General features: G+C 57.4%; 2 protein-coding genes across 3 annotated transcripts in view; one reads left to right on the top strand and one right to left on the bottom strand.

Annotated features, from left to right (window-relative positions):
- Window positions 1-6,975, top strand: part of TPCN1 (two pore segment channel 1) — a 45,058-nt gene extending 38,083 nt beyond the window's left edge. The window contains exons 21-27 of the mRNA XM_086473940.1: window positions 513-628; window positions 1,334-1,380; window positions 1,918-1,986; window positions 2,428-2,512; window positions 3,996-4,132; window positions 5,404-5,484; window positions 6,704-6,975. Coding sequence (XP_086330066.1) covers window positions 513-628; window positions 1,334-1,380; window positions 1,918-1,986; window positions 2,428-2,512; window positions 3,996-4,132; window positions 5,404-5,484; window positions 6,704-6,826 — 658 coding nt within the window. The 3' untranslated portion in view covers window positions 6,827-6,975. The remainder of the gene's footprint in view (window positions 1-512; window positions 629-1,333; window positions 1,381-1,917; window positions 1,987-2,427; window positions 2,513-3,995; window positions 4,133-5,403; window positions 5,485-6,703) is intronic.
- A 4,708-nt stretch (window positions 6,976-11,683) lies between these two features.
- Window positions 11,684-16,469, bottom strand: SLC8B1 (solute carrier family 8 member B1). 2 transcript variants are annotated; one of them, XM_086474175.1, is made up of 15 exons: window positions 16,284-16,469; window positions 15,638-15,790; window positions 15,480-15,532; window positions 15,319-15,375; window positions 14,948-15,054; window positions 14,667-14,834; window positions 14,474-14,581; window positions 14,328-14,384; window positions 13,951-14,081; window positions 13,592-13,733; window positions 13,112-13,233; window positions 12,768-12,921; window positions 12,602-12,682; window positions 11,968-12,032; window positions 11,684-11,881 (listed from the first exon to the last, which is right to left on the bottom strand). In XM_086474175.1, the coding sequence occupies exons 1-15, from the start codon at window positions 16,467-16,469 to the stop codon at window positions 11,684-11,686; spliced, it is 1,782 nt and encodes a 593-aa protein (XP_086330301.1). The 2 variants fall into 2 exon arrangements, with proteins under 2 accessions (XP_086330301.1, XP_086330302.1); XM_086474176.1 differs by having other exon boundaries at window positions 14,948-15,052; window positions 15,318-15,375; window positions 16,280-16,454.
- Between the last annotated feature and the right edge of the window lie 692 nt (window positions 16,470-17,161).

Here is a 17,161-nt window from a genome sequence, read left to right as displayed (position 1 = left end):
TTGCCTCAGGTAGCTGCGCTGGGAGGACCTCTTCATGGTACCGTGGCTGGAAACTCTTGTAACAATCTGCTGTAGAGTGAAATTGAGACTTTTGTCTTAGTGATGCCGGAGTTGCTTGGCCAGACACGTTACACATCTAGGTGTCGCTTTGTACCAAGATAAATTCAGCTGGTCTTGGAAGCTAAGCTGTCCTGTGCCCTTTTCACCTTAAATGATGGCAGATCACTCGGAAATGCCAAGCTTTAAGGGTGTGAGGCAAAGAGTCTAACTCAAACACTCAGTGTCTCTGGTATAATATTTGCTGAATGATTAGAAAGACTCCAGGTGCTCCCTGGGCTTGTGCTGAGCTGTGAAGGAGAGAGGCTTTCCTTCAGAGAAAAAGGCAAGTGTTGGCCAAGAGGTAGAAGCTGCCACCCTGCTCACCCCCTTCTTAGTGTTTCGGTATTTATAACACTTGAGATTTTCCTCGCTTTCCCAGTTCTCTTATTCTTTGTCCTGGTTTCTCCAACCAGCACAAGCACGGTTGCAGATTCCTACCGCTGGGTGAATCATACAGTCGGCAACAAGACGGTTGTGGAAGAAGGTTATTACTATCTCAACAACTTTGACAACATTTTGAACAGCTTTGGTAAGGGCACTTTTGTCTGTAGCAAAGGCTATTCCTTAGTGCATCTGCAGAGCTGGATGGCGGGGCTGTAATGCTCATGTGAGCCTGGGACTCTCCCATAGAGTCCTGCTAATGCACCTCAAGCTCTCAGCATCCAGCTCTTTCTCTCTGGAGAATTCCAGCTGACTAACTGTGCCAGGAACGTTTTGCAAGGTAAGCAGATGTCTCTTAAAAGCCAGTGTGAAGCCAGCAGACCTGGTCTCACTGGTGATCAGACCAGACTTCCAGAGACGTTTCAGGAGGGCTTTAAGTCACTACCCTTCTAAGGAACCAATAGTGATGCTGATACATTCCTTTAAACCAGCCAATGAAGAATAATTTGAATGTGGTGATTACTCCCCATGATTTTTCTCAATGTGTGAGCAGAGATGCTTATCTCCTGAAGATTTCAGAGGTCTCCATGCTCCCTGTTGGAGTCATGTCTGTTTCTGATTCTTTTGAGAAATATAAATTAAGCCGTGCTCCTGGTTCTGGGTCTAACCCCCTTTGTCTGAAGTAATTGCAGTGATGAGGGTCTGCATTCTGTCTCCGGATTTGCTGGCTGTACTGAAACTTTGGTGTCTTGTGTCAGCCTTCCCCATCAAATACTTTGTCTAAGAATCACTGTAAAGTAGGTCAGGAGGGATAAAGCAATTGTCTGTATTTTTCTCTCCCGCTGGTATGCAGTCACGCTGTTTGAGCTGACAGTCGTCAATGACTGGTACATCATCATGGTAAGTAAACCTCAGCTACCTCGTGCCTACAGACAGCGCAGACTCTGTGCCAGTTGAGCTGGAACTTCGTGCCACCCCTGCTTGCTTCCCCTGGGGACTGGAGATGGGCCCAACATTGTCACTTGTTGTTGCCAGTCATCTTTGGGCCCGGATGGTTGGGTGGCATTTGACCTCTGGCATGCTGCTGGGCATGTTTTCTTGTGCATCTTGACCAGGCTTCGGGCCAGGTTTCACAACCTGGCCAAAAGAAGTCACTCTGCATTCCGGTTTGTCACGCTGCTGTCCAAGCTGTGTTCTCATAGCAGCGATGGCTCATACAGCCACAAGCTTTAAATGTTCTGTGTGTTTGCATGTAGCAACCTCTCTGGCTTGAGAGGCAGATGAGCTGCAAGGAGCAGTTGGGGCATTGAGCGTTGTGCAGGCAGTCCCTGGGGCTGGCTGTGGAGCCACGGTGCTGCTTTGTGTCTGTTGGCAGGCGGCTAAGAGCTGGCTCTCCCTTCTTTTGTGCACTGCTGACTTCTTCCCTCTCCTCTTTAGGAAGGGGTGACATCCCAAACCACTCACTGGAGCCGTCTGTACTTCATGATCTTCTATATTGTGACCATGGTAGGTTTCTGGACACGCTTCACGCATCAAATAGTGGGGATGAGGAGGGGAGGCAGCTTTTGCTGTGTTCCAGAGGGAGCTTCCATCCCTAAATGAGAACAGCTTTGCTCTTCTACATAATCATCTTCCAGAAACAGGTTAGAGTCCACATCACTGGCACAAAGCTGGATTTATGGGCGTTGACAAAGCTGATGCTGCAGAAATCTGGGCCTGGGGTAAGGGCTAGGGCAGCACAGGAGTTTGTTCTGTCCTCGTTGTAGTTGACTGTCGGCAGTTTGCTCGCAGGTAGATGTGTGACATGGGCGTCCCCTCTGCCACGGAGGAGCTGGGGAGCGTAGAGTTGAAGCACAGCTCCGATGCTCAGCTTCCTGCTGAACTGGGCTGGGAGAATCCCGCAGCAGCGGCCGCCTCCTGATCTCTTCTGTTCCTGTCCTCTCCCAGGTGGTGATGACAATCATCGTGGCTTTTATTCTGGATGCTTTTGTCTTCCGCATGAACTACACTCGGAAGAACCAAGATTCAGAAGGTCAGAACTGGGCACTGGTGGTCCTACAATGTTGTGGCTTCTCTCCCTGGTGTCTTAGGTCTGTAGGAAAGAATGGGATTGGCCAGCAAAGGCCAGATTTTTCTTTTTTAGCCCAACTTCCTAAGCTCATTCTTAGGCTTTTGTGTGATATTTCTGTCTGGCCTGTCTGCTCTGCCACTCATTTCTCCCCCAGCGCTTCCCAAAAAGTGTATGTGTGTGTGTATGTATGTATATACGTCGGGTTTTACATATATATGTGTGTGTGTGTGTGTCCGTGTGCGCGTGCACGCATATAAACTTCAACTGCTTGAGCTGTTTCAACCAAATTATTTGAAGCTGTGCTTGCATCTCATGAGAGAAATCTAGGAAGCGTTACAGCAACGATGTAGCAAAACTCAACGAGACACCTTACAGGAAGGGAAGGTGATTTTTCTTTTAAAACCAATTTCCCTTCCTCACTAACATGCTCACTGGCACCAGAACATGTCTCCAAGTGCCTTGTCCAGCCTTCAGCAAAACACTGGATCCAGGTGGTTTGCCAGCCCTCTTTGTCATGACGTGGAGGTCAACAGACACTGCCTGTCCAGTTCTTTCCACATCTCCCAGACTGGTGACTACATGCTGGTTTTGGACATGCCTTTCTGTACCCTTTAGGAACTGACAGTGACTGGTCTCTCCATCCCCTCACCCCTGTGAGTCATCAGTTCTGCTCACTGTCCTTTGTCTCCTGAGCTGCGTGTCTGAAACTGCCTGTAACTACCTGACCTGCTAATTTAGGTGCCATAAACACATTAATCTCTTACAGCCCTTCTCCTGCTGTTCCTTCAGGTGATCTACACCCAGACTTTTCTATTCATTCTCCTTCCAATCTTAATAATTCTTCACACTTTTCTGCAGGAAGGAGATACAGCTACTGCACTCAGGCATTTAAGAGCAGAGAATCTTCCCTGCAGAAACGTGATGAAGGCCCCAGCCATGGCAGTAGCTTTGATCAGCCCCTCATCTTCGTAGGTGCCAGAAGGTCAAATCTGTGTGGTGCAGGCCCACCGAAGCCCAGTGTTGTTGGTTCCAGAGACACTTTTGATCGTGATCCCTCCCGCTCCCGGTCTGAAGGGTGAAAGGCGTTTGTTAGCCCTGAACTCCCAAGCTGCGTTGGGCAATCGAAGGTCAAAAGGCAGCAATTCCTGTTTGATTCTTTGCTTTGCTTGTTAATTTACAGGCAAGCAAAAACAACAAGATTTCTTTTAAGATACTGAGGAGCCTGATGTTTTAGAAAGCTGAGGTGCTTGCTGGCCCTACACACTAGTTGTTGGGGGTCAGGGACACACACATTCTAGTCACAAAAGTAGGTACAGGCTGTGCCTGACATCTGGCTTGGTCCTGTGTGCTGTTGGGCTTCGCCTTCCAGGGTTGTTGTAGCGTCTGGTGAAGCAATGTTCATCTTGGAGACTTTTTTTCCTCTTTCTTTTTCTTGCCTCTCCAGAAGACAACGGCATTGTGCTGGAGAAGGAGATCTCCAAGGAGGAAGTGGTTGGCATCATCGAGCTGTACAAGCGGAGTTCAGCTGCCGCTGAAACCGCTCAGCTGCAGAAGATCGTTTCGCAGATGGACAAATATGGGGTAAGAGGAAACGCTTGCTGCAAGTCCTCGGCTTCAGAGGAGGGAGGGGGGCCAGGGCCACCAGTGCCTCTCTGCTGTCTTGAGAGGAGCTGCATCTCTGTAGCATCGGGAGCTGAGTTGCTGGAGGGACTCCGCAGCGTCGGCACAAGGTTTTGCTGCTCTAGAATAAAGTAGGAGCTGGATTTCCCCTGCACTCTAAACAGCCTGTTCAAAGAGTCGTTGCTGTTGCCTGCAAACTTCGCTTAGAGCTGTCCTGGCCCAATACTAGCTAGAAAAAAAAACCATATTTATTTTTCTCTAAGGAACCCGCTGTCTTGTAATCCTCCTGCCCCTCTCCCTGTGCCCTTGGGCGCTTGGGCTTGGACGGGCCTGCGGCATTGTGCAGCAATATGTGGTATCGATTCCCAGCACCAGGCTCCCTTTCTCCATGGCGCTGCTTACCTTTCCATTCTAAAACAGGATGGACAATTGGAAAAAGGAGCTGACCTGGGTAACTGCTCTTGTTTCAGAACTGCTGTCTCGTGCGTCTGGGAAGAGCTTAAGTGGTTGTTTTAATAACAGCCATTATATTCTTGTGTCACCACTGCGAAGTGCAGGTGCTACAGTCTCTCAGGCGACCTTTATTTGCTTTGGTTGGCTTGGTAGTTAAAAGCTGAGCTCTTGTTCACACAGACACAATTCAGAGTAGCGATGGTGATGCTGCTCAGAAGCAGTTTTCAAGACGATACAGCAAAGGAGGATGCTGTCCTCAGCCTTGGCAGTGGAGCGCAGGGTGATGGTGCCAGACCTGAGGTTTCTTTTGCCTCTCAATCCTGTTCGTGTAACTCATGTGGTCAGAGAGCAATTCGGACTTCAGCTCTTTGCTTACGTGATTTAAGAAGTCCAGGCCCACGGAGTAAATGGTGTGGTCTGGACAGGTGGGACCTGAAGCTGTTTTCAGACGCGATCTTTGAGCCTTGTTCCAGGCACGGATGTTATATTCCTCTGACTAAATTAAGCACCGCTGACAGACACGCCGTCCGAGCTACAGCTCCCTCTGTAGTCTTTGGGGATCTGCTCAGTGCCGCTCCTCAGCCTGCAGCAGATGCCTGCGTTTGCTTAGGTGATGTGCGCCCTAAAAGGCCTTTTTCCCGTGACACCAGAAGGAGCCCAGGATAGCCTGAGCTCGTCAGTGGGTGGTGGGTGTCCGCATGAAGGATGCCAGGGACTGACGCTCAGTGACTGATGGATGTCTTCTTTCTTTATTCCTCCTCCTTCCCCCAACTCTTCAGCAAATGTCAACGCTGTTTCTGGGACGCAGATCGAGGACCAAGAGTGATTTGAGTATGAAGATGTACGAGGAGGAGATACAGGTATGTGGGCCTGAGTTGGAAATACCAGCAAGCGGTGAGCAGAACGACAAACCACGCTGCTCCACGCTGGAGGCCGGCTTCCTCCACGGCCCAGGCAGCCGTGTGCTCGGGGAGCAGGGCAGCTGGTGTACTTTAGATCGATGTGTTCTTGCCCTCAGGGGCTTCTTTAAACCAGAGAGCAGGTCAGAGCCTCCTCTGGGGGGTCCGGCGTGTGTCAGCCGAGCCACCGTCCCGGCGCTGGGGGTGTGGGGAGGCACTCCGGCTGGCTGAGCTCACCTGGGCTCGCCGAGGGGGACGTGTTTGCTGGGGCTGTGAGCACACGGGTCCTGCCTTCCTGGGGCTTGGCTGCTGCACGCTCGTTTGTTAAGCCACTGGAATGTGATTGTGTTTGAGCTTGGGCGTGCCTGTCTGACACAGAAACCGAGTGTTCTCCCGGGCAGGGTGCTGCCTGGTGTGAGCAACGCTGCCTGGTTTTCCACCAGCATAGCAGAAGGTGGGCAACGCTTAAATCAGCTGATTCTCTGGATTGTTAAGGGCGTTCCTGCTGGTGCCCTTCGTGGTCAGGAGCTTTATGCCACGGATTTGGTCGCTGTAGTGCCTGCCAGGCATTCACCTCCAGGTTGAAGGTCGTGGGCTAATGTCATGATCAGTAGTGAAAGAATTAATCTCGTAATCTGTCCTTGGTCCTTTGAGCCTTAGGGATGAGTCTTCAGTCCCCCTAATAAAAATAAACATGTTATTTATCGTGGAGCTGCGTGGAAAACGGCAGAGAAGCCCCCTGCCTGTCCTGCTTGGTCTCTGATTCAGGGACGTAACGTACTGTAGCACCTTGGGTGCTGCCCAGGATCGGGAGCAGCTCTGCAAATCCCAGACATCGTGGGGACATCAATACTGGAGTCCTAGACGTTCAGGAAGGACATCCTGAGAGAGGGACGTTTTCTTGCCTAGTTTTGTCGGTTCAGCCAACTGTAGCTGAGCCGTGGCTGGTACTTCTTGCTTGGAGAGTGGGTGGCAAGGTCTTGGTCCTCACCACAGCCATGCTGCAGTGGAGCAGGTTGTTCCTAAGGTCAGGCTATATCCAGGGCTTTGGAAAGAGCCCCTCTGTGCCTGAGCAAACGTGCCCTCCCATGGCAGAGCGGCCGAAGGGGGTCCTGCTGGGGGGCTGCGAAGCCAGCGCGGGGCAGAGCCTGATCTCCGCGTGTTTGATCTCCTGTTGCAGGAATGGTATGAGGAGCATTCCAGGAAAGAGGAATCTCAGGCGCCGTTGCAAGAGCCTACACCTGCTTCCAACAGCTCTCTGAAGCCCCTGAGCCTCCGACAACGCTCCCAGACTGTCATTTAGGCCTAGCTAACGCGAGCCGCCCTCTATGCAATAACCTAGAGTATTACTTCACAGCGTATCTATTGGGACGATGTATATAGACCTGTTCGGTGTCCTGTTCGGCTTTAGGGTTTAAATCTCTTCCCCTAGGCAGTGAATTGCTGAATAACCAGAGGCCCAGGGGTCTCTGTGTGAGGCTGCTACACACAGCACGGTGCCCGTGCTCGGCACAGAGTGGACATCTCGGCCAGAACAGAGACCTTCTCCCTCTGAGCCGCTGCCCAGGCTCGAGCCTGCTGGTTGGCTTACCGCTAACGGGCCTTGGGGAAGGGGATGTGTAATCCATTAACAGCAGGAAATGCGCTGAAGCCACCTGCTTAATATTAAAACTTTTGCCCTTTTTGAAGATCTCTTTTGCTTAAGGGGTACCATTAACCTAGGTGTAAAAGATCAGGGAGTGAGTTTTTGTTTCTTCTCCACCTTCCTTATGCAAAGTCAGGGGAGGAGGTGTGAAATTTCAGCACTTTTGGAAGAGCAGTCTGCCTTTGCCCTCCTTTTTGGCGCACCTAGATGCACTCCTTGTAGTAGATCCAGCTCTGATTATCGGATTTTGCTGTCCCTGAGCAGTTCTGTGGCAGCTGGAGACAGAACTGAAGGCCGGCATCTCATTGTGTTATGACCATAGGTGGGACAGGAGTTTGGGCAGACAAACTCTGTCTCTGCTGTAGCTATCCCAGATCTGTATCACTGCTGGTCAGCTCTGCCCGGGACTGGGATCACCTCTGTAAACCCCGGAGCTCCTGTCTCTGTTCGGTGAGAGGGAGCACCCTGCAGGGTGACGGTGGCTGTTGACCTCTGCCACTTGGCCACCTGGCACCCAGAGATGGCCACTCTCTGGCTGGTCCCTAGCTCAGGTGATAGATGACTAGGAGGAAGAAATGGAAGGTTTTGCATCTCCAAGTCGGACTTACTCCTGCCTGGCTCTGCGTTAAGGAGAGCTTATGGGCACCAAGCAGTACTGCTGGTTAGTCCTCAGCCGGGTCCTGCCTGTGTTTATAGAGGTGAGCGAGTCCCAGCGCAGCAGTGTTGCTCCTTCCTCGCTCTCACCCTTGCAGAACTGTTCCTCAGGCTGGCAAATGCTGAGTCAGATGTTCGGAAGATCCGCTGAAGGGCTTTACTGTTTCCCTGCATTTTGGATGCAGGAGGAGAATGTGGAAGACAATGATTCTTCTCACCCGTCTGCTTTTCTGGAGCTGGCAAGGAGGCTGCCAGACCTGCTAGCTGAGGGATGGGAGGGAAGGGGGAAAAGGGATCCCTTCCCAGCTCCGCCACATTTATTCTGTGATCGTGGCAGGTTGCACCGTCGCTCGTGTTTCATTGCCCGCAAACGTGATGAGAACCTGCCTCTCTCCAAGTCCCCGTTTTTTCCCCTGTTTCTGGGACGCAGATCGAGGACCAAGAGTGATTTGAGTATGAAGATGTACGAGGAGGAGATACAGGTATGTGGGCCTGAGTTGGAAATACCAGCAAGCGGTGAGCAGAACGACAAACCACGCTGCTCCACGCTGGAGGCCGGCTTCCTCCACGGCCCAGGCAGCCGTGTGCTCGGGGAGGAGGGCAGCTGGTGTACTTTAGATCGATGTGTTCTTGCCCTCAGGGGCTTCTTTAAACCAGAGAGCAGGTCAGAGCCTCCTCTGGGGGGTCCGGCCTGGGTCAGCCGAGCCACCGTCCCAGCCAGAAGTACCTGTCAGCTGGGAGGCTCCCCTCGCCTCTTGCTGCTGGATCTTTTCTCAGGTTCAGACTAAGAGTAGAGCTTGCTGGGGTGGTTTTCTCCTTCCTCCAGATAGATCAGGCAGTGGGAGGTCTGTGTGCCCGTTCCCTTTGTCCCCCATACCCGTTTTTCCTTGGTAGCCTCACCGCGTGGCGCAAGGACAGCAGGAGAGGACGGATCCTACCCGGGCAGCTCAGGAGCACGCCCTGGGTGGGCGAGACTTTCAAAAGTAGACGAGGCAGAACTGCTTCTGAAAACCTCTCCCTGCGTAGCGTGGTGGGAGCATTTGGGCTGTGGGATGGGAAGGGCGGGTGAGCAGCTTTCCGGGCAGCAGGCACACCAGCGTCTGCTCTCAACCCTTGCCAAATTCCCTGGGTGCCTCAGGGCAACTCTTTGTTTCTTTTCCGAGTACTGCAGGTATGAAACTACTTCTGAGCTGAACCGTGAAGGATCTTAAAGGGCTGTTTTCCAAACCATAAATTCGACCACAAATTAATGAGCAGTGCAGTTGTTGCTCTTGCCGTTGCTCTGCGTGGAGTCGTAGCCTGGGAGATTTATCCAGATTAGTCCTGGGGCTGGAGGAGATGCCGCGTGTTCTGTTTTAAATCGTGGGCAGGATGAACGAGCGTTGTGAAGGCTGGGGGGGGGGGAAAGAAAAGGTAGCTGTGTTTAAACTCCACGTTCCCCTACAGCCTGTTTCTCCTTGCAGGGCTGCCTGGGACTTTTTTTGGGTTTTTTTTTTTCTGGGTGTGAAAGGAGCTGCAGCTTTAAGCTATATGGAGGGGGGCACTAACCCGCTTAACATGCAATAACAGGGCTCTGGTGTCACACAGACCAGAGACGGGAATGCTTGGGCTGGGGGTCAGGGCTCAGGTGCTGCTTCCCTGGTTTCGTGCTGAGGTGTTGCCGTGCCCCCACGTACCCGCTGTATTAATTATTTTTGTAAACCAAGGAGGGTCGCAGAAGTTTACTTCTTCCATACGACTTTGGAGGGAAACAAAGTTTGAGTACGGGGCATCCCCTTCTATTTATCCTCCTCTCCCCCACCTGACCCACAGACTAACGACCGAGACAATCATTTTGTAGGGAGCAAGGGAGGAAGCACTGCGGGATTTTGTATGCTGGCGTTTTGTTTATGAAACGATTTTATGGACGTGTCTGTAAAATGTACTCTAGATTTTTTTCAAGCACACTAATAAAAAGCATCCTCGGCTTTGTAAAGGCAGCGGCTTCCTTTCCTCCTTCCCCTGTCATTCCAGAAGCAGGGCTTGGCGCGGCTGGAGCATTTCCACGGTGCTTGAAGAGGAGCGGTGCCCACCCTCCCTCTCCGGTAGGCACTGCTTGCCCCGGGCATATTTTACACGTGTGCCCTGCCAAGCTGCTCTGAATTCTCATTCCTGGACAGGGCAAAGCCCAGCTTCCCTTCTGCCCTCCCCCCTGCCAGGTTTTTTTCCCTAAACATTAAGAATAATGCTTTCAAACTTAGGTTTTCTAGAGCTAGCCCAAGGCAATGTTTTGGGTTAGAAGGGGTTTTTTGACCCTGTGTTGGTACGTTGGCCCGTGGTTTCGATTGCTTTAGCGCTGCTGCGTGTAACCCGGGGCTTGTCTGCCGGGATAATTCCAGCATTGCTGGTACCTTGTGAGCAGGTTTGGGGCAGAGCCAAGAGCTGCAGGCGCAGGGAGCGTTCTTTTTTGTGAAAACCCCATATCTGGCTAGAAAAAGGAGGAACGACCCAGGCCCAGGAGGCTGCTGGCACCCCTAGAAGGGCGCAGGAGCCGGGTCTGGCCGTTGTGCTTCTTGCAAAACAGCCCCTCTTCCCCCTGTGGGGCAGAAGTGGGGGTGTCCGTCCCTCACGGTGCTTCTAGCCTGCGCCCCGCGGACCCTCCGACAGGCAGCAGGAGCTCCAGCCCACCCGCTCCGCTCCCCCGTGGGCTGCCCCACCAGTGTCCCCAGTGCCAGGGTGCTGAGCAACGCCCCTCGCAGCCCCCGCTGACCCCGTGCCAGGGCTGCCGTGACGCTGCAGTTCCCAGGCGGGCGACTAAACGGCCGAGTCAGGCGCATGTGACCGCTGTTGAGAAATCCACGGCTGGTGAACCCAGAGGAAACCACTTCCCAGAGCCGCTGGGGAACAACGGCCGAGGGGGTCAGCCCCAGCCCCGCTGCTGGCTCAGCTCTCCCCGTCCCGAAGCACCGGGCAGGGTCAGGGCTGTGCTAGCGCTGGCGTAGAGCAAGAGAAAACACCCTCCCAGCAAACGCCACAAGTCGAGGTTGGGTTTTTTATTGCAAATTTTTTTTTTTTTTTTTTTTTACAGTGCCTAAACATAGTCTTGCCAGAGGTTAACGCTGTGTGTAGAAAACTCCAAGTCCTTCCCTACAGCTCCATCCACGGTAGGAGGAGGGGAAAAGTAGGATCTGAAACTCAGGTTGAAAAACATAGCTTAAAAAAAGCGGGGGAAACCAGCCTCACTTGGTTTGTTGTTTGGGTTTTTTCGCTCCAGCTTTGCTTGCATTAAAACCAAGCACTGCCCCGCAGCTTTGCCTCACCTTAACCCCATCTCGTTCTGCCTCGGCTGCTGCTTCAAACCCACGTGCGAACGCGTCACGTCCTTGGCAACGACCAACTTGTGCTCGGACCTTCACAGAGTTACCCTGCGTGGCACGACTGCCCCAGCCCTGTCCCACAGCAGCCAGGGGGGAGGCAGGGAGGGAAAGTAAAGCGGCTGAAGAGGTAAAACCTCTCCTGTTGTGACCCCGGGCTGGAGCTGCCCTCTCCTCTGCCCCTGCCACCACGACCGGAGGAAGCGCTCCTGCTCAGAGCCACCTTGAGTTAAAACAGGATTAAACAGAGCGGGGAGAGGATGTAGGTAATGACTAACGGCTCCTTTTCCTTTCCCAAAGCACAAACAACCCACCCCGCTCCGGAAGGCGACGGCTGGGCTGGCACGTGGTGCCTCCAGCATGTGGTGGCAGCAGCACGGTTGGGGTCAAGGTGCCCTTGTCCCCCTGGCAGGGACAGCGAGAGGGGAACAGCGAGGCCCCGATCCGGCGGGGAGGGCAGAGCGAGAGCCAGGGATGGGTGTGCATCTCCTGCCGGCGGCGGGACGGGTCAGATGTTGGAGAGACGGATCACCCTGAACTCGGTCAGCAGGGCCACGCAGAGGAAGGCCAGGTAGTAGAGGATGAGGCAGACGCCGTACGCCTTGCCCAGCTGGAAGCACTGGGCTGGCACCGACACGAAGGAGAAGACCAAGCTCAGCCCCAGGGCCCCGGCGAGGATCCAGACCAGGAGGCTGTCGGGCTCCAGCTGCCGGAGAGATGGGGAGGGACGCAGAGTGACACCGGGGTCCTGCTGCCAGCCTGACCCGTGCCACCGTGTCGCTGCAGCCTTACCTTCACCACCAGCTGGCTGCTGGTCATCTGCAGCAGGCAGCCGAGTCCCACGCCGACCAGGATGTCTGGGGCACGTTCAGGATGGAAACGCGGCACAGGGGACCTTGGGGGAGTGGTGGAGCCAGCCACGTCCCTCCTGCCCCGCGGAGAGGGACAGCACCAGCCCTTCGCCCTGCCTGCACCCCCCCTTCGCCCTGCCTGCACCCCTGCCCGGCCCAAAGCGTTGCCTGTTTGTGGTGAAGGCAGCCTGGAGCGCTTGAGGAGGAGAGGCTTCAGCCTGGTCTGGGGACCACAGAAAGCCTGCCAGAGGATGGCACAGCCTATTCCCCTCCTTCCCTTTGGCAGATCCCAAATCTGCCAGTCCCTGGCCCAAACCCCAACTCTGCTGGCGCTGGGACAGGAGTAGGGATGAGGGGATGCTGCTGGCTCCATGCCTGCAGCTCCTGCGGTTCACAAATACCACCCCAGCCCCCCCCCCCCAGGGAGGCTGCCAGCATCCCAGGGATGGATCCTGCCCAGCTCCTTCCCAGGGGTCCCCCAGGAGCAGGGGCTCTCCCTGGGCTGCAGGCAAGGAAACTGAGGCAACCCCTGCCCCAAGTACCACCACCCCCTCCCCCTGGCACCCAAAGGATACTGAAGATGATGCCCCCGAAGCAGGCGGAGAAGGCCATGCGGGGATAGCCCTGCCGTGCCATGGTGAGGTCAGAGAAGGTGTCTGCAGAGGGAGAAGGGAAGACCTTGGGGGCTGCCAGGAGGACGGGTGCGCCTGGGGTGGCACTGGGGCGCAGCAGAGCCCTTACCGCCGATGCTGTTGCCCCAGGCCAGCAGGGTCAGGCCCAGCACGGTGTTGCTGAGCTGGAAGATGACGCCCAGGGTCCGGAGGATGTTCACTAGCTCTGTGGCCGCAGCATTGATCCACATGGCGCTGGCCAAAAACCCAAGGAAGGCAAATACCTGCCAGGCAGAGGGGTAAGCTGGTCCCTGCGTGCGCCCCACAGGACCCTGCACACTTCCAGCCAGCTGCGTCCCTCCTGGGGACATTGGAGACTGGGAAGGATGTCCTGGCTCCCGGTCTGCCCCCAGGACACCAAGCCCAGTCCAGGGCGGGTCCCCGGTGGGTGTTCAGGGCTGGGGGGCACCTTACGCAGTGGTACTTCGGCGGCTCCTCGTTGCTTGTGGTGATGAAGGTGATGATGGCCAGGACAGAGCCAACCAGTGTGACCAGTCCCCAGACTGGGAAGACACCCTGGATCTGGTACAGCCCATCTGCATGTGGTGGAGAGAGGGGGCATCAGAGCGGCCCCGCAGGCACCACATGGGCTGGGGCAGGATCCGACCTGGCTCGTGGTATGAGGTAAAGCCTTGTCCCCTAAAGCCACCTCTACCCTAAGCCCTCACGGGGCTGCTCCCCTCCGTGCCTCAGGTTTCCCCAGACAGGACAGATGCTGGGGAGGACAGAGCCATCCAGTTGCAAACCAGGTTCCCCAGCTTGGCTCTTTGCTGGCCCATCCTTCCCTCCCCAGATGGGGTACCAGCTCCAAGGGGCTCCTGCGGTCCCCAGGGCTTTGGTGACCACCTTGGTCCTGTCCCCGCCCTGGGTGTCCAGGGCTGCTAGGGCTCTTACAGGTGCCTGACTTCAAGGTGAGGACGCAGAGCAGGGGGCTGGTGAGGATGTGCAGGCAGTTGAGGGGTCTCTTCCAGTTCAGGTCATCCTTGTCAGGGTCCACGATGGGAACGGTGAGCAGCAGGACCAGCTCCACAGGCACCTGGGGGAGGAGCGGCCGTAAGTGCAGCCATGAGGAGGGTTGGGGAACCCCCAAGACAGGGCACCCCAGGCGGTGCCCCATGACTGTCCCCAACCCACCTGCCGTTTGTCCCAGCATCCTCATTGCAAAACCCAGGGGTGACGCAACCCCAGGGGCCAGCAGGGAGTGGGACACCCCGTGCAGGGGGCTCCTCCCGGCCTGTGTCCCCCCCACTCACCTTGAAGACCTTGAAGAGCCGCCAGTACCAGGGCTTCCTCCTCCACTTGCGGTAGTCCAAGGGGCTGAGGGCAGTGGTGAGGATGCGCAGGGAGGTCTCCCGGGAGGGGAGCAGGGGCTGGTACTCCTCGCCTGCGAGGGGCCGTGGTGCCTGAGCAGGGTGGGGGGCTCCCTGGTGCCTCCCCCCCCGGCTCATTCCAGCATGGGGCTTCGGTCGCCTGGGCGGCCCCAGGGAGATCCCCCTTCCCTGGGGTAGCACCCAGCCGCGGCCGCCCCGTGGGCTCGGTGACACATGCAGCAGCGTGGGGGACCCTGGGACCCCCAACCACCCCCAAGGACAGAGCAGAGCCAGCCCCGAGCCCACCAGGAACGACGTACCGTAGTCTCCGCTGTTCGTGCCTGAGGACTCCTGCTCTTCAGTATCTGTTGGCATCTCTGGGGGGGGGGGGAGAGGAGAGAAGGAGGGCGTGGAGAGAGACCCCAACATGCCAGGGGTCCCCTTGGCACAGTCAGGCGGCCCTTACCTGGCTCCCAGAGTCTGGGGGGGGCCAGCCCTTCCCCCCGCTGCCGCCGGTGAATCCAGGTGCAGAGCACCACGGTGAAGACATAGAAGACGTACAGCCCCAGGTAACCTGGGAGGGGGGGAGCGATGGGGGGTTACATCACCCCCAGGCTGCCCCTGCCACCCCCCCAGCCCCAGCCCCCCATGGCATTCACCCAGAGCCTCTCCCAGCGTGATCCTGCCGAAGTAGAGGACCATGAAGGTGAGGAAGACGGCCACCATGTAGAAGATGACATCCCTGAGGAAGGGCCTGGAGGCAGCCGTGAAGGGCTTGACCAGGGCGATGCCTCCGGCCACCACCGTGGTCACGAACACGCCGGCACCTGCCAACGCAACGGGTCCCTCTCAGGAGGGGGACAACCCACCACCCCACAACGTGTGTGTCCCCCTCCATCACCACCCTCCGAGCCAGCAACCCCCCGCGGTGTCTCCTTACCAAAGACGGCCCCGATGGCCAGCCCCGCTGTCCGGGGGTTGGAGAAGGCCACCACGGCGCTGAAGACATCCGGCGCCCCGTTGCCAAAGGCCAGGAAGGTGACACCATGGAGAGGGGATGTCAAGGAAAAGACTGATGGCCTGATCCCCGTGGGGACAGGGGGTGCCTGCCCTCTCCGGCCACTGCAGGACTCCGTCCCGGTGCTGGCACACAACTGCTTGCCCCCCTGCTGCCACCGGCTTGTGCCTCGAATCTGCTTCCCCGGGCAACAGTGCCGAGGGGACACAGAAGTGCCCCCGTCACAGCCGCCTTCCCCCGGCCCTGCATCCCCTCTCCCCGGCCAAGGTCCCCCGTGACCCACCAAGGATACTGCTACGTTGTGAGACAGCTTCAGGTTGGTAGAGATGGCCGATAAGTTGGGGCAGAAGCTGGAAGGGCAGAGAAGGAGGCAGGGAGGGATGACGGGGCTGCTCCGGGCCCATGGGGCTCCCCACTCCCCCTAAGGACCCTCCTACTCCATGGGGCTACTCACAATTTCTCCGCCGTCACGCCGAGGATGATGAACAGGTACAGGAGCCAGAGAGCCTGTGGGGTCAGTGACGGCAGAGAGAGAGGGGTCAGTGGGGTCCCCATCCCACACCCCCAAAGCGGATCATCCCCCAGCAGCATTGCTCCCAGTCCCGTCCTTACGTAGAGGGTGACGGCCAGGGGGAGCAGCCGGGGGGGGAAGACGCAGAAGACCCCCTCGAGGTAGTCGAGGAAGCCACCCTCCAGCCGGCAGTCGGGGTTGCTCCGGACGAAGCGGCACCACTCGGAGCTGTTGCGTTTCCGCACCTCCCAGCACTGCGGGGCAGAGCGTAGGGTGCTCGGCCGGGCACCCCAAGTCCCATCCCCACCACCCTTCAGCGAGGGCTGCCATCGGGCACCCTGCGGGTAACGCTGCCGCTCTGTTGGGCTGCTTTCGGTAGGTCACTGCCATCCCTGCCTCAGTTTCCCCATCTGTGCTACTTTGGGGGGGGGGGGGGGGGGGGCGGGGATGTCAAAGGCTGGGCCAGGGCTAGTGAGGCTGCAAGCCCTTGTCCCCAGCCCTGTCCCCAGCAGCCCAGGGCCCCGCACTGCCCCCCTCACCCCACCCCAGCCGTGGGAAGGCACCGGCCTGGCAAGCAGCGAGGTTTTCGGAGGAGAAAACCAGCAGCGGAGGAAATCCCAGTTGAGATCCCAGCTGCGATAGCGGGGACAGGGGAAGCAGGGAGGGGACAGGACCCCACCGCCCCAGCAGCACCCACATCCCTCCTGCCACCCCCCAGACAACCCCACCGGCAGCCCCCACACTCACATCCAGGCCCCGGCCGTGGCTCAGAGCGTCCCCCCCGGGAGGGACCGTGCGCCCCAGGTCCAGCGGGGTCCCGGCTGCCTGCGCCCCGTTATCCCCCGCCAGCACCCCGGCCAGGCCGAGCACCCCAGCTAGGCTGAGCGCCCTGGCCGGCCCCATGGCACCCTGCCCCATAGCACCCTGCCCCATGGCGGGCGGGGCGGGGGGTGGGCAGAGCCGGGGGGGCGGGGGGGCACCTACCGCCGGCAGCGGCCCCCGGGGAGGGGGAGCGGGGGCAGCTCCCGGGGCCCCATCCCGCGCTCCCCGGGCACGGCGGAGGAGGGGTTAAAAATAAATAGTGAAAAATGAAAATATTATTAGTAATAATAAAGGTAATCAAAGGCAGAGCGACCCGCGGTCAGGCTGAGCAACTGCGCCACGTCCTCTCCGGGGGGGGGCTCAGCCCCGGAGCAAAGGGGGGGGGTCGGGGGGGGGGCACAGAAGGGGGGGCAGGCACCGACACCCCACGCAGGACCAGGGGACCCCGCGGGGCAGCTCCCCCCCAAAGCAGGGAAGGGACGGAGAGAACCCGATGCGGGTGGGGACGGGGAGCCCAGGGAGGGTGGGGGGGTCCCGGGGCGGGGGATGTTCGGGGGATGTTAGGGGTACCCAGGGGGACCCCACCCGCCCCGCGGACCCACCGTGGCGGCGCGGCCCCGCTGTTGTGCGCGGGCAGCTGGTTCCCCCCCCCCCCCTCCCCTCCCCGCGTCTTAAAGGGGCCGCCACCCTCCGCTCTTAAAGCGACAGCGCCCCTTTTTGACACGTGGCTGGCAGGGTGTCTGCTAGGGGCGGAGCGCGGGGGAGTCTCTGCCCCGTCTCCTTCGCAACATCCCCGCTCTCTG

Source organism: Leptosomus discolor, chromosome 16 (genome assembly GCF_034619465.1).
Source record: "Leptosomus discolor isolate bLepDis1 chromosome 16, bLepDis1.hap2, whole genome shotgun sequence".
NCBI lineage: Eukaryota > Metazoa > Chordata > Aves > Leptosomiformes > Leptosomidae > Leptosomus > Leptosomus discolor.
The sequence above is the reverse complement of the archived record's forward strand: the minus strand, read 5'-3'. Positions and strand labels throughout refer to the sequence as shown.